The sequence below is a fragment of the Somniosus microcephalus genome, chromosome 27 (assembly GCF_052327205.1).
Source record: "Somniosus microcephalus isolate GS21.2 chromosome 27, FLI_Smic_1.0, whole genome shotgun sequence".
NCBI classification, from domain to species: Eukaryota; Metazoa; Chordata; class Chondrichthyes; order Squaliformes; family Somniosidae; genus Somniosus; species Somniosus microcephalus.
In genome coordinates, this window is record NC_141013.1 from 16,438,987 (window position 1) to 16,463,816 (window position 24,830).

A 24,830-nucleotide genomic window follows, 5' to 3' on the forward strand; every position below is an offset into this window, starting at 1 on the left:
ATCGTGGCTGGGGAACCAAGCCCGGCGCACCACAGCCTCCCCTGCGAAGTTCAATCTCTGCCTGACTGCTGGGCGGTTGCTCGTGGTCGACGCCCGTGTTCCTGGCCTCGACTATTTTTTTTATTTTTTTATGTTGCAGGTAGATTCGAATCGACACTCGTCGCCACTGTTGGATTTGTGGCTCAGTGGATATGCTGTTATTAAATAATGACACGGATGCTGTACATTAACAATAAACAGGTCTTTACTGGAGGAGGGTAGTCTCAAGACTGGGGGTACAGAGGCATGCGCAAAGCTTATATACCGGTGTGGTCACTGCCGGCACTACAGTATACAGGAGCTGTAAAAGTAGTTCTGACTTAAAGGCACATACACTACAGTTAGCCAAGTGATGGGGAGGACTATGGGGAGAAAGCAGGGCATTGGGATTAGTTTTGGATAGCTCTCAGAGCGAGCCTACACAGATGTGATGGGCCAAATGGCTTCCTGTGCAATAAACTTCACTGGAGTTCATTTTGAGCTAATTTCTGCAAGAATTACTATCTCTTCTCACTCATAGATTGTTGGGAAAGGACCAAAAGAACAGAGGGATAAAGTGCAGCAACAAAGGTGGACACTATGGAGGCAGATGAGCGGTGCATGACAGGGGAGGAGCTGAATAGGTTAACTTATCCAAAGCATCATTTGAACTTTAATAATTGGAAATGATTTTGAGCTCTTTAGGATTGATTTTAACCCCACCCGCCCGCCCGCGAGGCAGGGATGCTACGGATGGGGGGGTTAAGGTTGCAGGGGCATTAAGCCGCCTTCTTGTCCCTCCCACCATCTTAACTCCTCAGAACAGGTACAAGAGGAAAACCCACCCCAGGCAGACGGGAACCGACTTTACATTAAAAAGTCACGGTCCGATTATGTCACCAGCACCACAACGCTATTTTACCCAGAACAATTCGGGAGGCCTGCACGGGATGGGTCAAACCCCAAAAGCAAAACCTGGCAGCAGTGAGCGGGGAGGCCAGAAGAGGCCCCAGTAAGTATTTAAATTCACATTTTCTGTGGATTCCTTGTGGGTTCCCTTGGGCCACCCCTGCCGCGATCTTGCCTCTCTTTCTCACCATCAGCAGCTCCTTGGAGACCTCCCCGTCCCACCACTAACCTTCTGCCGGGGACCATTCCATTGGGTCAGGCAGCAGTCGACCTGAAACGTTAACTCTGTTTCTCTCTTCACAGATGCTGCCTGACCTGCTGAGTATCTCCAGCATTTTCTGTTTTTATTTCAGAATTCCAGCATCTGCAGTATTTTCTTTTTGTACCATTCCATTGGGGTTGCCCTTGCCAGCTGTGACGTCATTCCCGCCGGCTTTGGCCGCCAGATAGTGCTGCAGTCAGGCTGAAGTTTCCATAGGGGTTCCCTCCCTCCCGCCCATCCCAAATACAGCCCCAGTTAAAATGAACTCTTATTTCCGAAGCCCCGTCCCACGTGGACGGCAGCATCATTCAGGACTGTGCATGACGCTTGCGGCTTGTAATATTACAGTGCTCCTGTCCCTTTAAAGAAAGATTATATCAGAGCGCAGATAAATGGAAGGCTGGCCCTGAGCGCGCTCCCTGTGCTCAGAGTCATTTTCTCTTTGGGTTTCAATTGAATCTGGTGCAGGTTCATGGAATGGACATACTAAAGTTGATAGATTTGTTTTTGCCTGTGTGTCTGGGGGAGGTGTCAAAAAGGCAAAAACTCTGATGAGTAACTTCATGGCGCACACCTGGACCACATACAGGAGACTTTGGTTTATCCGGAGGTTGTGTGTCCGGAAACCTCGATCTACCGGCAGAAATCAGGAGCCATTTTGTTAGGTTCTTTTTCTTCTCGTGGCTTTTTTTTCCCAACAGCCAGGCTCTGGAAAGTCTCTCTGAAGCTGTTGCTAAGCTACAGAGACGCTTCCAAGGTACGGGCCGACTGTTTGAAGCAACAGTGTTTGTTGTCAAATACGGAGATGAAAACCTCCGTATGCTTCAACATTAACGCTGGTATGTCCGGCAGTTTTGATAGATCGGCAACAGCTCGGTCCTGTCGGTGCCGGATATAACAAAGTTTCCTGTATTGCAGAATCGCCCCCTACCCCATAATTATCAGTTTGTTAACGTTACTTGATGGAAAATTGTAAACTGTGACTACAGTCCTAGCACACCAAGGAGCCGTGCATTGGAATTTTGAAAAACTTGCATCTACATTGTGCCTGTCACATCCTCCAGACCTCTTAAAGTGTTTCATAGGCAGTGAATTACTTTTGAAGTGTAGTCATTGTTGTTATGTAGGCAAGCACAGCAGCCATTTTGCACACAGCAAGATCTCACAAACATTAACAAGATAAATGGCCAGTTAATCTGTTTTGGTGGCGTTGGTTGAAGGTTGAATATTGGCCAGGACACCAGGAGAACTCCCCTGCTCTTTCTCGAATAATGAACGCCATGGGATCTTTTACATCGACCTGAAAAGGCAGACTGGGCCGCAGTTTAATGTCTCATCCAAAAGACAGGGCCTTCAACATTGCAGCACTCCCTCAGTACTGAAGTGTCAGCCCAAATTATGTGCTCAAGTCTCCCGAGTGGAGCTTGAACCCACAGCCTCCTGACTCAGAAGTGAGAGTGCTACCACTGTGCCAAGCTGATATTATATTAGTAGAGATATTATATAAGTAGAGCAAAGAGTTGGAATAAACGGGTCGTTTTCCGAGTGGCAGGCAGTGACTAGTGGGGTACCGCAAGGATCAGGCCTAGGACCCCAGCTGTTCACAATATATATTAATGATCTGGACGAGGGAATTGGATGTAATATCTCCAAATTTGCAGATGACACAAAGCTGGGTGGGAGGGTATGCTGTGAGGAGGATGTCGTGAAACTCCAGTACGATTTGGACAGGTTGGGTGATTGGGCAGAAACATGGCAAATGCACTGTAATGTGGATAAATGCGAGGTTATCCACTTTGGTGGCAAAAACAGGAAGGCAGATTATTATTTGAATGGCAATAGATTGAGAGAAGGGGAAGTGCAAAGAGACCTGGGTGTTATTGTGCACCAGTCGCTGAAGGTAAGCATGCAGGTGCAGCAGGCGGTTAAGAAGGCAAATGGTATGTTGGCCTTCGTAGCAAGAGGGTTCGAGTACAGGAACAAGGATATCTTGCTGCAGTTGTACAGGGCCTTGGTGAGACCACACCTTGAGTATTGTGTGCAGTTTTGGTCACCTTACCTGAGGAAGGACGTTCTTGCCATGGAGGGAGTGCAGCGAAGATTCACCAGGCTGCTACCTGGGATGGCAGGAATGACGTATGAGGAGAGATTGTGTCGATTGGGCTTATACTCACTGGAGTTTAGAAGATTGAGAGGGGATCTCATCGAAACCTATAAAATTCTGTCAGGTCTGGACAGACTAGATGCAGGAAGGATGTTTCTGATGGCCGGGGAGTCCAGAACCAGGGGTCATAGTCTAAGGATAAGGGGTAAGCCATTTAGGACTGAAATGAGGAGGAATTTCTTCACCCAGAGAGTGGTGAACCTGTGGAATTCTCTGCCACAGAGGGCGGTGGAGGCCAGTTCATTAAATATATTCAAGAAAGAGTTGGATATATTTCTTGAGGCTAAAGGGATCAAGGGATATGGGGAGAAGGCAGGGACAGGGTACTGAAATTGGACGATCAGCCATGATCTCATTGAATGGCGGAGCAGGCTCGAAGGGCCAAATGGCCTACTCCTGCTCCTATCTTCTATGTTTCTATGTATATTTTACCCCAAGTTCCTTGCTGGTCTGGGAACCTAGTTCTAATATTTACTGGGCAGTACAAATTTTGGGTGTTTGTTGTCCATATACAAATATTTGCCCAAGTTATACCAGCAATAATGACAAGTGGATGAACAGTAGATCTTGCCCTGAAAGGAAAGCGATCATTGACCAGCAGTAGACAAAGGATTATTCTCTTACTCATGGTTAGTTAAAGCTGGAGTAGCAGCAAGTCATTGATTCTAGCTCACTAGTGTTTTTAAATTCATTCTTGGGATATGGGCATTTTGGAAAGGCCGGCATTTATTGCCCATCCCTAGTTGCCTTTGAGAAGGTGGTGGTGGGTCTTCTTCTTGATCCGTGGTGAAGGCGCTCCCACACTGCTGTTGGGTAGTATGGGTTAAAAAGAACATCAAATAAAGCGAGAGACAGGAGAAGTTTGACAGCAACAACGGAGCCATGTGATTGTAATGGTTACAAGGGTAATTTTCCAGGCTGTGGGAGCCCCACCTGCTCACCGCCCCATGGGAAGTCATGAGGCACTGCCCACCATTTTGTTGCTGCATGGACTCGGGAAATTGGCCCTTTTATGTGATACCCATGGAAGACAACATGGGAGGAATGGAATTCAGCGCTTGGGATTTGAGAAGCCACTCAGCAAGAGACTGCTGACAACAGCAAAGGATGAAGATCCTGGGATGACAGTGCATTGCAATGAGGATGTGGGACTGGATTGTGTTCAGGATGTGTGGGTGGGTGCGTGTGAATGGATGGGGGTGTATCTTAAACAAACCCCTTTTTTGACATTACAATCGTGCTTTGATACACGGGGGAAGATAACATTTTGTTTTGTACTTAATTAAATTATTTATCATTAACATTGCTGTCACGTACTGCTCATCCCCAGCACTGTGTCAGTTGAAAGGCTCTAATTAATCCAACAGGTTTATGTGACACGTGGCATTTTTACTTGATTTGTCTGACAGTGTTTAAGAGCCCTATTGTTGGGAATTTGTGCTTTGTGGAGAGTGAAATCCTTGGTATAAACAGGTGCCGGTTAGAGGGTTTTAGAAATGGCTGCAAATAGGGGTACCTGCTGCGCTTCTACAAGGGGAAAATGTTTGAATACTTTCAAGGGACTAAGGGCTAAAAATTGAGTAGCGTCCCTTCACCGGGGCGCTAAAAGTAGCGCCCGGAAAAATTAGCGTCCCCGCGCCGGAAATTGAGTGGTTGCGCCCCAAGATGGAAGCGGGGCGCTACTGGAAGCGCGCCGCATCCCTCTTGGGGCGCTGGGAGTCAATATTGCGGCATTATGTGCCGCAGCACCACACGCTGTGGCACGTCGCGCCGCGGTATTGCAGGCCTTCCTCCCCTTCTTAAAGGGGAGGGGCCTTGTGCAGCGCGTTCTGGGGCCCAGCTGGGCCCCCGGGGATCGGGAGTGCAGGCAAAAGAGCCCGGCACTCAAGAGAAGTGCCGGGCTCTTGGAGCGCAGCCAGCACTCGCGGGGGATGGCGGGGGGGCGTTTCCGGAGGTCTGGGTCGGGAGCGCAGGCAGGTGCTGGCAGGCGGCCAGCAACAAAAATGGCCACCCCGCACTTCGCCTTTAAATTGCGCCTCCCCGGCCGCAGGTAGGCCCCTCTGACCCCGTCGGACATAGCGTCCGGCGGTAAGTCAGGGGGCGCTCCCGAAGATCGTGGCCGGGGCGTGAGTGGGGCGGTGCGCACACCAATGACGTCATCGCCAGCGGTGCAGCACCGCAGGGTGCTACCGGTTAGCGCCACCACTAACCTCCTGCTGAATTTTGCGGGAGGCGTGGGCAGTGCCACGCCCGGGCGCTAGTTGCTTTGCGTCCGTTAGCGCCCTCTTAAGGCGCTAACGGGAGGTGCAACCAACTGAATTTTTCCCCCTAAAAGATTATATTCAACACCTGGCATGCTGTTCAAAGATGCTTGTGGAGTTCATCAGAGAGAATCAAAACAGAACCTAAAAAGCTGAACACAGAACGAAGGTCCTGGGTTTGATCGCTGATCTCTGCTGAGTTAGCTGATCATACTCTCCTGGCTGGTCGCCCATCTTCCACCCTGCATAAGGTCAGCTCATCCAGAACTCTGTTGCCCGTATCCTAACTCTCACCAAGTCCCGTTCACCCATCACCCTTGCGCTCGCTGCCCTACATTGACTCCCGGTCCAGCAACACCTGGAATTTCAAATTCTCGTCCTTGTTTTCAAATCCCTCCATGGCCTCGCCCCCTCCCTATCCCTGTAACCTCCTCCAGCCCTGCAACCCCCCCCCCCCCCCGAGTTCCTTCAATTCTGGCCTCTTGCGCATCCCCGGTTTTAATCACTCCACCACTGGCGGCCGTGCCTTCAGCTGTCTAACCCGTAAGCTATACAATTCCCGGCCTAAACCTCTCTGCCTCTCTACATCTCTCTCCTCCTTTAAGACGCTGCTTAAAACCTTCCTCTGTGACCAAGCTTTTGGTCACTGGTCCTAATGTCTCCTTGTTTGGCTCAGTGTCAGATTTGATCTGATAACGCTCCTTGGATTGTTTTACTACATTAAAGGCACTATATAAATGCAAGTTGTTGTTAACTGGGCCAGCAGTAGGGAGTGCTACACTTGGTATCTATGCTCCTGGACTCGAAAAAGGAAATATCAGCCGGGGGTTCCTGTTTCTGATCATTTCCAGTGACGCCTGCTGAAACAACAACAACAACTTGTATTTATATAGCACCTTTAACGTAGTAAAACATCCCAAGGCGCTTCACAGGAGTGTTATAAGACAAAAGAATTTGACACCGAACCACATAAGGAGATATTAGAGCAGATGACCAAAAGCTTCGTCAAAGAAGTAGGATTTAAGGAGCATCTTAAAGGAGGAAAGAGAGGTAGCAAGGCGGAGAGGTTTAGGCAGGGAATTCCAGAGCTTAGGGCCTAGGCAGCAGAAGGCACGGCAACAGTGTGTGTGTGTGGGGGGACATTGGGTGGGGACTGGATGAGGCCCACCTCTGTTGTCCCCTATGTTTGAATACCCTGCTGAGATTCAGAGTCTGAGATTGTACATGGAGAATGCCCACTTAGGTTCAGTTGAGTGGCACCCAGTACCCTTGGATCTATCCCCGAGTGAGAGACAACACCTTCAGGAATGGAGGGGAAAAGGGAAGAAAACGTGGGGAGGGGGATTATAATCAGGACCACCCTCAGTAAATGAGTAGCCCACCGCCAGCCCTTAATATTTGAAACCGTAGCATATCTAAACTTTTTAGTCAGACATTTAGGAACTGAGAGAGATTCCTCATTCTGCTCGCTGTTCTTAGAGTTTGTAATAAGAGAGAGGCCTTAATAATTCAGGGTGAGTGGGGGGGGGGGGGGGCACGGCTTCATCAGGTAGGGGCCTGCTGTTTTTCACAGGAAACCCTTCATATCACTTCCTAGTGAATCCTAGTGAAATGCAAAGGCCTTTTTAATGAAGCATGTGAGAGAATTTACTAATACATCACGCTTTTCCATCAGAGTGCTTGTGTGTGATTGAATGGGTTGCTGTGTGTGTGGTGATTGGGTTGTTAAAGGGGTGATAGACTAGCAAGCGTTTGTACAGTGACTGAGTGGGCAGTGTGTGTGATTGGGCAGTGCTGTGCAAAGGAAAGTGATTTTTGTGTCTGTGTGAGTATGTGATTGATTGAGTAGGTGTCTGTGTGTGTTTTATAACAACAACTTGTATTTATATAGCACCTTTAACTTAGTAAAACATTCCAAGGCGCTTCACAGGAGTGATTATCAAACAAAATTTGACACCAAGCCAAATAAGGAGCTATTAGGACAGGTGACCAAAAGCTTGGTCAAAGAGATAGGTTTTAAGGAGCATCCTAAGGAGGAGAGAGAGGTAGCGAGGCAAAAAGGTTTAGGGAGGGAATTCCAGAACTTAGGCAGTTGAAGGCACAGCCACTAATGGTGGAGCGATTAAAATCGGGGATGCACAAGAGGCCAGAATTGGAGGAGCGCAGATATCTCAGAGGGTTGTAGGGCTGGAGGAGATTACAGAGATAGGGAGGGGCGAGGCCATGGAGGGATTTGAAAACAAGGATGAGAATTTTTAAATGGAGGCGCTGCTTAACCGGGAGCCAATGTAGGTCAGCGAGCACAGGGGCGATGGGTGAACGGGACTTGGTGCGAGTTAGGATACGGGCAGCAGAGTTTGGATGATCTTAAGTTTATCGAAGGTGGAAGATGGGAGGCTGGCCAGGAGTGCGTTGGAATAGTTAAGTCTAGAGGTAACAAAGGCAGGGATAAGTGTTTCAGCAGCTAATGAGCTGAGGCAGGGGTGGAGTCGGGCGATGTTATGGAGGTGGAAATAGGTGATCTTAGTGATGGCGCGGATATGTGGTTGGAAGCTCATCTCGGGGTCAAATACCAAGGACCAAGGTTGCAAACAGTCTGGTTCAGCCTCGGGTAGTTGCCAGGGAGAGGAATGCAGTCAATGGCTAGGGAACGGAGTTTATGGCGGGGACCAAAGACAATTTAGTTGGAGGAAATTTCTGCTCCTCCAGTACTGGATGTTAGACAAGCAGTCAGAGAATTTAGAGACAGTGGAGGTGCTGAGAGAGGTGGTGGTGAGGTACAGGAAACTTTCTGGTATCCGGCACAGACGGTACCGACCTGGTGCCGGTCCATCAACAATGCCGGATAACCGAACGCTATAGTTAAAAGATACGGAGCTTCTGAGCTCCGTCTAAAGCAACAAACCCTTAGCAACAGCTTCAAAACAATCGGCACAACTTGCAAGCGTCTCTGTAGCTTAGCAACAGCTTCAGCTACACGCTTGCACAGCAACAAATGAGTAAAAAAAGTAACTAAATGTAAAAAAAGTTATCTGAACCGACTCCTGAATTTTGCCGGTGGATAGAGCGTTCCGGTTATTTAGTGGCCGGTTAATCGAAAGCTTCCTGTAAATCCCTTTTGTGTAACCTCCTCGCTGGTGAGCAGGCCCGGGCGTTGGGCTGAAGATTGTCGGACAGGAGGAATGGTGGAAATGGAATGGCGGCGCGCACAGACGCAGCGGCTTTGCTTCTCCCAGGACGGTGCTATTTACGTTTAATGTTAATGTTATTTGTACTGGACTCATGGGAGCTTGCAAGATCACATTTCGTTGTTCATGTACTTGTGCAATGACAATAAAAGTTGAATTATTATTATTAATTATTATTATTTCTTCACCCACCATTTGATGGCCAACCCTTCAGCTGCCTAGGTCTCATTATCTGGAATTCCTTCCCTAAACGCCTCTGTCTTGCTAACTCGAAGGGAATTTTTCAGGGGGTCAGTGGACGCGTTCGGTGGCGGGTCAGGTGGGAATTTTTTTTTGGAACCCGCTGTCAATCCACCGCCACGCGACTTTCCCAGATGTCGGGTTTGTCAGGGCTGAACAGACCTGACACGCAGCGGCAGGGGAGGCAATTCAGGTCATTATGACCTTGTTAACAGCCCATTAAAAAGTATTTTGAGCCCACCTTACCATTTTATGAGGTTGCCCAAGGGGCCCACGCTGCTCGGGGATCACGTCAAGTAAAGTGGTCAGGGGTTGTATGACCATGGAGCCATCTCATTACTTGACAGCTGCAAATGTGCTATAAAAGCTCCCATCGCACAGCTGTTCACTTTCCAAGCTCAGAAGCTGTTGCTTACTGCATTTGGAGGACAGATTGAGCTTTATGTAGCTTGCAACTGTTTGGAGCAAACTCTCTATCCAGTGTCACCTCATTGGAACAACGGGCGCAATCTTGCCAGCCCTGGGGAGGTGGGTTTGGAGGTGGGACTGCCGGGAAAATGGCAGAATCTGGGAGCAGGTGCCCATTCCGCCCCCAACCCGCCTCTGTGCCATCTTCCCAGGAGGCGGGTAGCCGACCCACGCCGGGTCCCATCTCCTGGAGGTGGGAAGGGAATTACAGCCACTTAACTGCCCATTAACAGGTAGTTAACAGGCAGATAAGAGGATTATCCCCATTTTACCCACACAAGTGCAGGCTTCCCGAAGGCTGCGAACCCCACCAGGGTCACCGAGGTGAGCAGTGGGGCTGCGGGGGTCGGAGGGGTGCAAAGGTGCGCTGTGAAGGTAAGTGATGGGTGCAAGTGTGGAGAGGTGAGTAGGTGAGGTAAGTGGAAAGTGTTAGAAAAAGTTTACTTACCTTTGTTTCTTCCTGCAGGCTTCAATCGTTGGGTATGCAGAGAGTCTCGCATCTCCGCAGCAGAGATGACAGATGGCCGTTGCATTCTCCAGTGCAACAACCATCTAATTTCTGCTAAAGAAAGAGGTTTGATGTGTCTTGAATTCAAGAACTCATCAAACTACAGAGAATGTCAGTGTTTGACAGCTTCACAGAGCTGTCAAACGATGACAATTCATCTGGCAAAAATTGGGAGTCCCGCCTCCAAAAGCTCCCCATTGGCAAAATTCAGCCCAACCTTTCTTACCATTGTCAGATCGCTTCTGTCATCTCACATTCATCTATGACACCAGCATTGGTGCCCTTGAAACTATCTCACCTTGGTCCTCAGAATCCCACCACGATCAGCCCCAACACCAGCAGCACCAGGCACACCAGCAGCACCAACAACACCAACCTTCTCCGCAATCAACTGATGCTGCACAGAACACAGGGCATCAGCACCCGACCACATTGCTGCCCGGGAGGCCAGGGATGGCCTCACCATGGCCAGATTTACTTCACTTGGCGCTGTACACCCTGGCTGACACATGATGCACCAGGTTAACACCACCCCACACCAACACCATAAAGCATCCTTACAATGCCCAAGCCATTCCTTTCGCACTCATGACCATTGCGGAGGGTACCGTTATGGCTCACCATTCACTGCAACTCACTAAGCCACTTCAAAAGGTGCACACAAATCTGTCCAAGAAGGCAAAGTGTTGCAAATAAAGGTTTCAATGTTTGACAGCACATTAACGGAAACTTTACATGAACATTGGCTAAAACACCCAAATGCCTACCCTTGTGTGTTGTTAGTTGGTACAACTGGACTAGGATGAGGGTGAGTGTGAGGGGTGGCTAGTGAGATGGGGAAGTGATAATGTAGACAGAGAGGGATGGGTGGAGGTGCAAGGTAAGTTGGTGTGAGTAAGGATATGCAGGAGTAGGGTAGGGAAGGCAGAGTGATGAGGATGTGATGAGTGGCACTGCAGAATCAGGTTGAGTGTGGCTTTGCAGTAACGTTTTGTGATCTACTGAGATCATTGAAAGGTTTGTGCCACTGCAGCCTGGTCCTCATGACAACATCTCTGCTTGTGTCCTCCTTTGCAATGCGCAACCAGGCTGTGTTGGTCTCCTGGGGAGGTCTCTTCTGCCCATTGGAAGGGAAGGGAACCTCCCTGCGTGCTGTGACTCCCTCCATTATCATATGGAGGGAATCCTGGGAGAACCTGGGTGCAGCTGTGCACCTCTGTGCAGTGCCTGTCAGTGTTGGCAGCACCTCAATGCTGTAGAACACTGACAGCAGAAATGTCAAAATCAATTTGCGCATGGTCCCTTTAAGGAAACCGGCTGATGACGTGTCATCAAATGATGTCATCAGACCCGCTTCCTTCAATTGGCCGGCAAACGCGCTGGGTAGGCTTAACAAGCCCAATCAATGAAAAATCATTCGATAGGGCGGACTGGAGCTGGCAGCAGGGTCAGGACCTGCCACCGACATCGCCCGCCCCGAACCCGCTGAGGTAGGGGAAATCGTGGCCTCCTATAAGACCCACCTCTCTGACGAAGGTTTTGGTCAACCCTTCTGACCTCTCCTTCTTTAGCTCACTGTCGTTTTTCTCACGCCTCTGTGAAGCTACTTGGGAAGTGTGTCTATATTAACGCTCCTATCCTAGTTGTTTTTGAATGATTTGCATGTGAGACTGGGCAGTTTTCTGTCTGATTGATTAAGCAGGTTATTGTTGCTGTGTATGGGTGATGTGTTATTGTTTGTGAACCAGCGTGTGTGTCTGTGATTGTAATGTATGTATGTGTTTGCTTGCTTCTCAAGGAATTAACTCAATTTAATTTCCCGTTCTTTGGCATTGCAAGTAAACCAGAATATTTTGAGACATGTCAGACTGTAAAGAGGATGTGGAACCATTGTGTGATGGATTGTCTGATGTCAGAATCTGCTTTGTGTGTGCACAGCCTCTGTGAGAGAGACCATAGCGCTGTCATGCAGGCATTGTGTGAACTAATGAGGGACCCATTTGTTTAACTTCAGTCTGAAATGGTCCCTGGCAATAGATGACTCTGTTTCAGAGCCTCCCTTTCCAATTCAGAGGTGACATGTGAGGGTCTTTGAAATGCTGGAAGGTGCAAGTACAGGATACATCACTGTTCAGGAATGCATATGACCAGATTATGCAGACTGACCAGTTTAAAGCAAGAGCTGAAACTTGGCCCAGAGACAAATACATCCTCATATGTGTCAGCCGTGGCTCAGTGGGTAGCACCCTCGCCTCGGAGTCAGAAGGTTGTGGGTTCAAGTCCCACTCCAGAGACTTGAGCACATAAAGCTAGGCTGACACTCCAGTGCAGTGCTGAGGGGGTGCTGCACTGTCGGAGGTGCTGTCTTTCGGATGAGACGTTAAACTGAGGCCCCGTCTGCTCCCTCAGGTGGACGTAAAAGATCTCATGGCACTATTTTACAGAAGAGCAGGGGAGTTCTCCCCGGTGTCCTGGCCAATATTTATCCCTCAACCCACATAACAAAAACAGATTATCTGGTCATTATCACATTGCTGTTTGTGGGAGCTTGCTATGCGCAAATTGGCTACCACATTACAACAGTGACTCTACTTCATTGGCTGTAAAGCGCTTTGAGACGTCCGGTGGTCGTGAAAGGCGCTATATAAATGCAAGTCTTTCTTTCTTTTCTCAGAACTTTCATTCTGTGGTCAGAGGTCAGTGACCTGGGAGCAGATTCATTCTCTACATGTACTGCGGGCTACACACCCTCTTCTGCTCCTTGTTTTCGAGTTAGAAAGAGAGAACCTGCATTTATAAAGCACCTTTCACATCTTCAGGGCATCCCAAAGTGCTTCATAGCCAATTATGTACTTTTTTGAAATGTAGTCGCTATTGTAATATAACTAATAGCTCGGTCCCACAAATAACGTTGGGCTGAATTTTGCGACCCCTATGGCTTTGTGTATTAATGTGAGGAGCATTCGTAATAAGGTGGATGAATTAGCTGCACAAATAGATGTAAACAGATATGATATAATTGTGATTACGGAGACATGGCTCCAGGGTGACCAAGGCTGGGAATTCAACATCCAGGGGTATTCAATATTCAGGAAAGACAGGCAAAAAGTAGAAGGAGGTGGGGTAGCATTGCTGGTTAAAGAGGAGATTAACACAATAGTAAGGAAGAATATTAGCTCTGATGATGTGGAATCTGTATGGGTAGAGCTGAGAAATACCAAGGGGCAGAAAATGTTAGTGGGAGTTGTATACAGACCCCCAAACAGTAATGCTGAGGTTGGGGATGGCATTAAATGGGAAATTAGAGATGCGTGCAATAAGGGCACAGCAGTTATCATGGGTGACTTTAATCTATAAATAGATTGGGCTAACCAAATTAGTAACAATACTGTGGAGGAGGAATTCCTAGAGTGTATATGGGATGGTTTCCTGGGCCAATATGTCGAGGAACCAACTACAGATCAGGCCATCTTAGACTGGGTATTATGTAATGAGAAAGGATTAATTAGCAATCTTGTTGTGTGAGGCCCCTTGGGGAGAAGCGATCATAATATGATAGAATTCTTCTTTAAGATGGAGAGTGAAGTATTTGACTCAAAGATTAGGGTCCTGAATTTAAATAAAGGAAACTATGATGGTATGAGGCGCGAGTTGGCTAGGATGGATTGGGGAACGTTACTAAAGGGTTGATGGTGGATAGGCAATGGCAAACATTTAAAGATCGCATGGTTCAACTACAGAATTTGTTCATCCCTGTTTGGCATAAAAATAAAACAAAAAAGGTGAATCAACCTTGGGTAACAAGGGAAATTAGGGATAGCATAAGATCCAAGGAGAGGACATATAAATTGGCCAGAAAAAACAGCAAACCTGAGGATTGGGAACAGTTTAGGATTCAGCAAAAGAGGACAAAGGGATTAATTAAGAGGGGGAAAATAGAGTATGAGAGTAAGCTTGCAGGGAACATAAAAACGAACTGTAAAAGCTTCTATAGATATGTGAAGAGAAAAAGATTGGTGAAGTCAAGCGTAGTTCCCTTGCAGTCAGAATCAGGGGAATTTATAATGGGGAACAAAGAAATGGCAGACCAATTAAATACATACTTTGGTTCTGTCTTCACAAAGGAGGACACAAATAACCTCCCAGAGATGTCAGGGAACATAGGTTCTAATGAGAGGGAGGAACTGAATGAAATCAGTATTTGTAGGGAAATGGTGTTAGGGAAATTGATGGGATTGAAGGCCGATAAATCCCCAGGGCCTGATAATCTAAATCCTAGGGTACTTAAGGAGGTTGCCCTAGAAATAATAGATGCATTGCTGGTCATCTTCCAAAATTCTATAGGCTCTGGAACAGTTCCCATGGATTGGAGGGTAGCTAATGTAACCCCACTATTTAAAAAAGGTGGTAGAGAGAAAACGGGGAATTACAGACCGGTAAGCCTGACATCGGTAGTGGGGAAAATGCTAGAGTCCATTATAAAAAATGTAATAGCAGAGCACTTGGAAAACAGTGACAGGATCGGACAAAGTCAACATGGATTTACAAAAAGGAAATCATGCTTGACTAATCTACTGGAATTTTTTGAGGATGTAACTGGTAGAATAGATAAGGGAGAACCAGTGGATGTGGTGTATTTGGACTTTCAGAAGGCTTTCGATAAGGTCCCGCCTAATAGATATGCGTGCAAAGTTAAAGCACATGGGATTGAGGGTAAGGTACTGACTTGGATAGAGAACTGGTTGGCAGACAGGAAGCAAAGAGTTGGAATAAACGGGTCTTTTTCCGAGTGGCAGGCAGTGACTAGTGGGGTACTGCAGGGATCGGTGCTAGGACCCCAGTTATTCACAATATATATTAATGATCTAGACGAGGGAACTAGATGTAATATCTCCAAGTTTGCAGATGGCACAAAGCTGGGTAGGCGTGTGTGCTGTGAGGAGGATGCAGAGAAACTCCGGTATGATTTGGACAGGTTGGGTGATTGGGCAGATGCATGGCAGATGCAGTATAATGTGGATAAATGCGAGGTTATCCACTTTGGTGGCAAAAACAGGAAGGCAAATTATTATCTGAACAGCAATAGATTGGGAAAAGAGGAAGTGCAATGAGTCGCTGAAGGTAAGCATGCAGGTGCAGCAGGCGGTTAAGAAGGCAAGTGGTATGTTGGCCTTCATAGCGAGAGGATTCGAGTACAGGAGCAAGGATGTCTTGCTGCAGTTGTACAGGGTCTTGGTGAGACCACACCTTGAGTATTGTGTGCAATTTTGGTCGCCTTATCTGAGGAAGGATGTTCTTGCCATGGAGGGAGTGCAGCGACGATTCACCAGACTGATACCTGGGATGGCAGGAATGATGTATGAAGAGAGAATTGGTCGATTGGGCTTGTATTCGCTAGAGTTTAGAAGAATGAGAGGGGATCACATTGAAACTTATAACATTCTAACAGGACTAGACAGGCTAGCTGCAGGAAGGATGTTCCCGATGGCGGGGGAGTCCAGAACCAGGGGTCACTGTCTAAGGATAAGAGTTAAGCCATTTAGGACTGAGATGAGGAGGAATTTCTTCACCCAGAGAGTGGTGAACCTGTGGAATTCTCTACCACAGAAGGCAGTTGAGGCCAACTCATTAAATATATTCAAGAAGGAGTTGGATATATTTCTTAAGGCTAAAAAGATCAAGGGATATGGGGAGAAAGCAGGAACAGGGTACTGAATTTGAATGATCAGCCATGATCTCATTGAATGGCGGAACAGGCTCGAGGGGCTGAATGGCCTACTCCTGCTCCTATCTTCTATGTTTCTACGGAGCCAGCAGGTAAGTGCGTAGATTTTTTCCAATCGGCGGCGTCCGCCCGCAGGAAGTCTCCGATCGGAAATTCAGGCCCAATGAGATAAACAACCAGATAATCTGGTCGTGTGGAGCATAAACACCAGCTTGGACCTGTTGGACCGAATGGCCTGTTCCTGTGCTGTAATACTGTGTAATAACCTGCATTAACGGTGTTGTTTGAGGGATAAACATTAGCCAGGACACCAGGAGCCCTCCTCTAATCTTCTTTGAATAGTGCCGTGGAATCTATTACATCACCTCAGAGGGCAGACAGGACCTGAAGTGCCAGCCTGGATTATGTGCGCAAGTCTCTGACGTCTCTGCCCTTGAACCCATGACCTTCTACCTCAGAAGCGAGAGTGTTCTCCTCAGAGCAGCAAAGAATAAGAGGAGATTTAATAAAAGTGTTCAAAATCATAAACGGTTTTGATAGAGTAAATAAGGAGAAACTGTTTCCAGTGGCAGAAGGGTTGGTAACCAGAGGACACAGATTTAAGGTGATTGGCAAAAGAACCGGAGGCGACATGAGGAGCCGTTTCTTTACACAGCGAGTTGTTGTGATCTGGAATGTGCTGCCTGAAAGGGCGGTGGAAGCAGATTCAATAGTGACTTTCAAAAGAGAATTGGATAAATACTTGAAGGGAAAAAAAATACAGGGCTATGTGGAAAGAGCAGGGGAGTGGGACTAATTGGACAACCCTACCGAAGAGTCGGTACAGGCACGATGGGCCAAATGGCCTCTTCCTGTGCTGTACCACATGATTCTCTGACTGCTACCACTGAGCCAAGGCTGACACCTTGAAAGGGTTTATCAGACCCTGAGAAAATATGTTTTGAATTGTATAAATGGCTGGTGATAGAGGATAGAACCATGGGCCCAGCCCACATCTGGATCTCACAGAACCTCACTTCTGATGGCTGAGTTTTGACTGTTGTTGGCCTGGCTTCTACTTGGAGTCTGCATGGAAATATGGGAGGGTGAAGGAAATGGAAAACTGGCATCGCTCCTACCCTGAGTGCATAGATCACCCGGTCCAACAACAACTCACCAAACAAGAGTTGGAAGATTCTGCGTCTGAGATTGTCCATCGACAGAAACGGACTGTCCTTCCAGCTCAGACTGTCAAAAAACTTTCTGATAGAAGAGCAAGGGGGCATAGGAGCTGGCAGGAGCCACAAGAATCTCGAAACACGAAGGAGATTGTGTTGTGGAAACAGAGAGCGCCAAATGTTAGCAGCAGACAGCCCGTCATATCTCACAACCCTGGAACAGGCTCCCGTGAGAAAGCATTCTTATTATTCTGCTCCTGATGGCAGTAGTGTTTCTCTTTGTCAGTGTGCTGTGAGGTGGAGCTGGAGATGCCCAGGCAGCACCAAATATTATTTAGGTCGGAAGTTCCTTGGAGCTGCTCGCGCGCCACTGCCATAACTTCACTGGACGTGCGGTGGAAACCCTGTTTTACGGCATCAATGAACATTCCATCCAACTTTCGGTGAGCAGGAGCAGCTCTGAGGAAATTCCAAGCAGGCACTGCGGGTGCCACGGCTCCTTCACAGAAGGATATCGCACTACTCTGCAGTCAGTAATTCTTTGAGGTTTTTATTATCGGTATCAGGAGCCAGTTCTGCAAATAGACACACTGCGTAAATTTCATTATCCGCACTCACCCATTAAGTCACTCTCAACTACCTACCAGAATTTGTGTGGAAGCACCACTGGAACTTTTACCAGGAGTCAGAGCCTCCGGTTAGGAGAGCGGTAATAGTTAGGGCTTCAGGTTGGGACACCAGCAGGAGTCAAGGTTCAGGTTGAGACACCAGCGGGGGTCAGGGTTCAGGTTGAGACACCAGCGGGGGTCAGGGTTCAGGTTGAGACACCAGCGGGGGTCAGGGTTCAGGTTGAGACACCAGCGGGGGTCAGGGTTCAGGTTGAGACGCCAGCGGGGGGCCGGGTTCAGGTTGGGACACCAGCGGGAGTCAGGATTCAGGTTAGGGCTATTCCAGTTGGTTGGGTAAAGATGGAACAGGGTCTGGGATAGGGAGTCGGGTAGAGGATGGTTGAGGCAGGAGATGGGATGTAGCTGGGTAAGGATGGCATGTGTAAAGTCCGCGCCTCAATAATACACGGACTTCGGGAGAACAATTAAACAGGTATTTTACTGAACAGAGGGTAACGTCAGACTGAAGTACAGAAGCCTGCTAGGGCCTTTTATACAGGGGTGGTCACTGCCGGTACTTCTCTTCTCTTAAAGGTACATACACAACAACATGTGGGAGCAGGGTGAGGGTTACGGTAAGGACGGTGCAAAGGATGAGGTGGGGGTTAGTTAAGGACTTAGTTCTGAAACTTACATGGCTGCTAATGAAAATTTATTGCAAACCTCATTCATCTCATAATCAATGTCTCTACATCTTGAGGTTCACCACTACGTGGAAAACAAAGACATCGGGGAAAAATTGAGTCGCGCCCCGAGAAAATTAGCACCCCCATGATCGAAATTCATCAGTAGCGCCCCAAGAGAGAAGTGGGGCTCTACTGGAAGCGTCCCGCCTCCCTGATCAGGCGCTGTGAGGGAATATCGCGGGGCTACGTGCCGCGGTACTGCAGGCCTTCCTCCCCTTCTTAAAGGGGAGGGGCTTGCGCAGCACGACCCGAAGCCCAGCTGGATCGGGAGTGCCGGCAAAAGAGCCTGGCACTCAAAGAGAAGTGCCGGGCTCCTGGAGCGCAGCCGGCACTCCGCTGGGTTGGGGGGCTGCTCAGGAGACCGGGGAAGGCAATGGGGGCAGGTGCTGGCAGGCGGCCAGCAACAAAAATGGCCGCCCGGCACCTCGCCTTTAAATAACGCTGCCCCGGCCGCAGGTAGGCCCCCCCGACCCCATTGGACATAGCGTCCGGCGGTAAGTCGGGGCGCTACCGAAGATCACGGCCGTGGCGCTGCACACGGCGATGATGTCATCGCTGGTGGCGCAGCGCCGCGGGGCGCTAATGGTTACCGCTGCCGCTAACCTCCCGCTGAATTTCGCGGGAGGCGTTGGCGGCACCGAGCCCGGGCGCTAGTTGCTTAGGGCGCTAACAGGAGGCGCAAAGCAACCGAATTTCTCCCCCATCATCCTTAACAGCTGATTTTAGATATCCATTTTACATAGTTGATTCCTAACCCAGATAAATAGTACCCCCCATTCCTGCTTTGACCATAGTGGTCTGCGACTGACCGTATTATGTGAGAAATCAGCAGCTTGCACAGTGTTGGCCAGGAGGAAGCATCACTGATCTGGAGCTAAATTGCAGTGATGAGAACATTGATTGAATTGAATTCCTTTAGTTAACTAACTGTGAGCTGGTGTGGGAAAGGTCCTTGTGCATTAGGGTGGAATTTAAGGAGCGAAACCGAGCAGGAATCAGTGATCGAGACCAGGGGCAACTGTTTCTCTGGCTGTCGGATGCCGATCCATCACTGGTGATTTAGCGGCTGTGCATGTAAAATATAGCTTGACAATAGCGGGGACCGTCTTAGGAGTCCCAGACCATTGCTCTCAATATCCTTTCATTTGTGTCAAGTCAATCCCCGCTTAACTTTCCAGCTGCCCACATAAATTCAGAGCTTTCACGAGGTGAGCCTGCTAACAGGCTGTCTGTGTGATTGAGCTTCTGTGGGCTGCTGCCTTTCTACACATGTTGCCTGCAGACTCGCAGCCACGTGCCTGCTCTGGGCTCCTGCTGTATATTTAATTTAACAAACCATTTTACGGCCCGAAGGGGGGGGGGGTCACTGCTTTTTGTATTTCGCGTAACATTGCGTGACCGATCCTGTTCACACTCCCGCAGGTTGTCACGCCAGCTTGCTTGCAGTTTGTTTAACTCCAGCACCGTGTGTTTGACAGGCTGATGAGATGCGAATCTGATTGTTTCTGCTGTTTTTTTTGTGTTTCCCCCATTTAATTTCCCCGGCGCTGCTCTCAGCGTTTTGCACTGTGTTTGCTTCTCCTGTTTCTATGGGACTTGCCTCCCCCCACCCTTGATTAAGTCCACAGAATGGAACATTATTCTCTGCTGGCTCTCAGCCTGGCAAAAGGTTTCTGCCCGGGTTTAGTGGGTGTTAGTGCTGGCAGATCCTGACATCCAGTCGACAGCAACCCCAGAGTAAATTTGTCAATTCACTCGTTCTGTGTGAGGATCTGGAAAAGGTGTTTTTTTTTTCTGGCGGTCAAACTTAGCACATAAACACATTGAGGATTAACAGAATGAAGCTCCGGTAACACAACCTCTGCAAAGGGAACACCTCGTACCACGAGTTACCCTGTCTTTTCTCTTCACAGATGCTCGTACGTATTTCCGGCACTTTCTGCTTTTATTTCAGATTTCCAGCGTTTACACTTTGCGCCCCTGTAAGTTTACTCTGAGGTGGTCGCTTCTATCAGGAGCTGAAAGCACTGAACCCCCCCGAGTGAGGTCAGGCGAGTGCAGCAAGTGTCTCCGCCTCTGCTCCGTTTGCCTCGCTTTTTTTATTGCTACATCCTAAAACCGTGCAGACTTCTTGCTGCCCCTCCTCTCCTGAAGGTGCTGAGGTATCGGGTACCAGCTGCCCACCAGTATATCGCTCGAGTGGCCGTTCTTCATTGGTGAGCCCATCACAGCCGAGACCAATTCCCTCCTCACTCGAGAGCCACAGATAGCCGGGGTCACTGGATAGTGTTCAGGACCAGGAACCCCCCCAATCCTGGGGTCATCGGATAGTGATCAGGAACCCCTCCAACCCCCCCCCCCAATCCCGGGGTCACTGGATAGTGATCAGGAGCAGGAACCCCTCCCTAACCCCGGGGTCATTGGATAGTGATCAGGACCAGGAACTCCTCCCTAACCCCGGATCATCGGATAGTGATCAAGAGCAGGAACCCCCCAACCCCGGGGTCACTGGATAGTGTTCAGGACCAGGAACCCCTCCCTAACCCCGGGGTCACTGGATAGTGATCAGGAACAGGAACTCCTCCCTAACCCGGGGGTCATTGGATAGTGATCAGGAACAGGAACCCCTCCCTAACCCTGGGGTCATCGGATAGTGTTCAGGACCAGGAACCCCTCCCTAACCCCGGGGTCATCGGATAGTGATCAGGACCAGGAACGCTCCCAACCCTGGGGTCATCGGATAGTGATCAGGAGCAAGAACCCTCCCAACCCCGGGATCGTCGGATAGTGTTCAGTACCAGGAACCCTCCCAACCCTGGGGTCATTGGATAGTGATCAGGAGCAGGAACCACCACCCCCCCTCCCAATCCCGGGGTCACTGGATAGTGATCAGGAGCAGAAACCCTTCCCTAACCCCGGGGTCACTCGGCAGTGATCAGGAGCAGGAACCCCCCCAATCCTGGGGTCACTGGATAGTGATCAGGAGCAGGAACCCCTCCCAACCCCGGGTCCATGGATAGTGATCAGGAGCAGGAACCAATCCCTAACCCCGGGTCCGTGGATAGTGATCAGGAGCAGGAACCAATCCCTAACCCAAGGGTCTTTGGATAGTGATCAGGAGCAGGAACCAATCCCTAACCCAAGGGTCTCTGGATAGTGATCAGGAGCAGGAACCAATCCCCAACCCAAGGGTCTCTGGATAGTGATCAGGAGCAGGAACCAATCCCTAACCCAAGGGTCTCTGGATAGTGATCAGGAGCAGGAACCAATCCCTAACCCAAGGGTCTCTGGATAGTGATCAGGAGCAGGAACCAATCCCTAACCCAAGGGTCTTTGGATAGTGATCAGGAGCAGGAACCAATCCCTAACCCAAGGGTCTTTTGGATAGTGATCAGGAGCAGGAACCAATCCCTAACCCAAGGGTCTCTGGATAGTGATCAGGAGCAGGAACCAATCCCTAACCCGGGGGTCCCTGGATAGTGATCAGGAGCAGGAACCCTGATTTCTTTGTTTGCCTGTTGGGGAAGTAAGATGTTTTCTGGATCTGGAGCCGGCCTAATCTGGCAGGTTTGCACTGGGGTTGCCATAGCTCTTGCGATGGGTAACCGGCAGCACTGGCACTCCTTCAACCTAATGTAAAAGCAGTTTTTGCCAGGTAATGGGGCTTTTGCTCTATACTGTATCTGGCCTGGGAGTGCATAATGGGACCAAGTATCTGTATCTAACCCACGCTGTTTGTCTCAACCTCAGGCATTCACTGTATCGGTTATTCTGATCTCGCAGATGTGCAGCATATCAAGAGGAGGGACATTGTTTTGAAACGAGAGCTGGGTGAGGGAGCTTTTGGCAAAGTTTTCTTGGCTGAATGTTACAATCTGAGCCCCACTAAGGACAAGATGCTGGTGGCAGTGAAGGTGAGTGCATCATGTACCCTGGAGATGACACCTAATTCACCTCTTTAATAAAACCCTGTTTGTAGTTTGTTGCGGATTGAATTTAGTGCTGGCTTTTGCTCATGATTAAACTTTGCAACTCCAGTGCCAAACACAACTACTTACCCTGATTCCTTGTCCTAAAATCTAACACCCAACTCTGCTCCTAATTCCAGTACAGTGTGGAGGGCAGGGCCTGAGGTGAACATACATCCCAACTGCAGCAGCAGAATGTTGATGGGCTTGGACTGAGAGCAGGTTTAGGTGTAAGCGTGGCCAGCCCTGCTCAAGCTCTCGATCTGATCTGAGTGAAACAGCCTAAGGATATGGCCAGCCTCTTCAACCTGATTCACACACACACACACCAGCCAGAATCCCCCGGTGCCAGCAGTCTGTGCCACTTCAAACAGTGTCTGTGCCCAGCATAAATCCAACACCCATTGGTGTGTCTGCGGTTGAATCCTCTCCCGCCCGTTGGTGTCAGTTTTAGAAAGCTGCTGCTACCATTCAGAGGGATTGTGCTGATTGGCATTGGGAGCAGTTTATTGATTGATGTTTACGACCTTTCTGCTGAACCATTCCCACCAAACGTGACCCAAAGTTCCTCACCTGAACAGGTAAAGCTGTTTGAAACAGGTTGTCGCATTTTGGGGAACTGCTCTGAAAGCTAATCGTAGAATGATACAGCACAGAAGGAGGCCATTCAGCCCATCATGCCTGTGCCGGCTCTTTGAAAGAGCTCTCCAATTAGTCCCACTCCCTTGTTCTTTCCACATAGCCCTGCAATTTTGTCCTTTTCAAGTATATATTCAATTCCCTTTTGAAGGTTGCAATTGAATCTGCTTCCACCACCCTTTCAATAGTGCATTCCAGATGATAACAACTCACTACTGCATTAAAACAAAAGCCAATTGTCTTAAATCTGTGTCCTGTGGTTACCGACCCTCCTGCCGGTGGAAACAGTTTCTCCCTATCTACTCTATCAAAACCCCTCGTAATTTTGAACACCTCTATTAAATCTCCCCTTAACCTTCTCCACTCCCCTGGTCTTCACATAACTGAAGCCCCTCATCCCTGGCACCATTATAGTAAATCTCTGCACCCTCTCCAAGGCTTGGACGTACTCCCTAAAGTGCGGTGCCCAGAACTGGACACAATACTCCAGCTGAGGCCTAACCAGGGATTTACAAAGGTTTAGCATAGCTTCCTTGCTTGAGAATGATTGTAACAATGTAACTGTGCCCCTCCCCCCCCCCCTGTCCCCCCCGCAGACTCTGAAAGATGCCACTGTCTCGGCACGGAAAGATTTCCAGCGAGAGGCGGAGCTCCTCACCAACCTTCGGCACGAGCACATTGTGAAATTCTATGGTGTCTGTGTGGATGGAGACCCTCTCATCATGGTTTTTGAATACATGAAGAACGGCGACTTGAACAAGTTCCTGAGGTGAGTGCGTTGCCCGCAAGCCACGAGAGCAGCAATGCTGCATGACAAACAAAAGATAACAGAGAAGATCTTTAGGCAATTTAGAGAGTTGCTAATTTAATTTTTTTCAATGCCTTACCTTTTCTAAATGCTTAATTGTAAGCATTCATGATTAGATAATAGGTTTTAATTTAATTGCAGAATGTACAATGGGGGCTAGTTTCAAAATTATTGCATTGATGTAAGTATATTTCAGCGCCTCTGTTCTAGTGGTTTAGATGTTTTTCCATGATTCATTCTACTGAGTGTTTTCATTGTGTGTCTATGAAGCTCTTACAATTGAGGGGAGGGAGGGAGTTATTCCAGGGGACTGACTGGAATGGTTCCTGCAGTGAGGGAAAATCCTGACAGATCAGGGATAATCTGGGTTACTGGTGATGTAAATTAAATAAATGACTTAACGTCCACCCAACATATTCCCCCTTACATTATGGGCAGTGCTCACCCAACAGGCTCAGTGTGCAGTCAGTTCACAGTCACTGTCCAGTCAGTTTGTGGTCAGTTTCCAGTCACTGTCCAGTCAGTTTGTGGTCAGTTTCCAGTCACTGTCCAGTCAGTTTGTGGTCAGTTGCCAGTCAGTTTCCAGTCACTGTCCAGTCAGTTGCCAGTCAGTTTCCATTCACTGTCCAGTCAGTTTGTGGTCAGTTTCCAGTCACTGTCCAGTCAGTTTGTGATCAGTTTCCAGTCACTGTCCAGTCAGTTTATGATCAGTTTCCAGTCAGTTTCCAGTCACTGTCCAGTCAGTTTGTGGTCAGTTTCCAGTCACTGTCCAGTCAGTTTGTGATCAGTTTCCAGTCACTGTCCAGTCAGTTTATGATCAGTTTCCAGTCAGTTTCCAGTCACTGTCCAGTCAGTTTGTGGTCAGTTTCCAGTCACTGTCCAGTCAGTTTGTGGTCAGTAAAGAAGTAAAACAAACGGTGGTGGGAGTCACAGTTTTGCTGCTGATTACCTGGGGTGGCCAGTATAAACAACTCAGCCCCCGGGATGTGGGTTGGACCTGATTTTGGCTGCTGATACCATGGCCTGTGTTTGGCTAAATCCTCCTGTCCCCACAAAGAAAAGATTTATCTCACAGGCCCTCCGATTCGTGTCCACCAGGTTTACTGAGCAGGTTGCCTGCCGCAGAGGTAATGCTCAGTTAGGCCATTAAAATTGCATTGG

General features: G+C 48.7%; 1 protein-coding gene across 2 annotated transcripts in view; it reads left to right on the forward strand.

The window, feature by feature from the left end:
• Positions 1-24,830, forward strand: part of LOC147100008 (NT-3 growth factor receptor-like) — a 945,826-nt gene that overhangs the window by 848,934 nt on the left and 72,062 nt on the right. Inside the window, exons 13-14 of one of the 2 annotated variants that reach the window (XM_085968572.1) lie at positions 22,005-22,168; positions 23,458-23,630. In XM_085968572.1, the coding sequence (XP_085824698.1) occupies positions 22,005-22,168; positions 23,458-23,630 (337 nt within the window). The remainder of the gene's footprint in view (positions 1-22,004; positions 22,169-23,457; positions 23,631-24,830) is intronic. The other variant, XM_085968573.1, reaches the window with a different exon arrangement.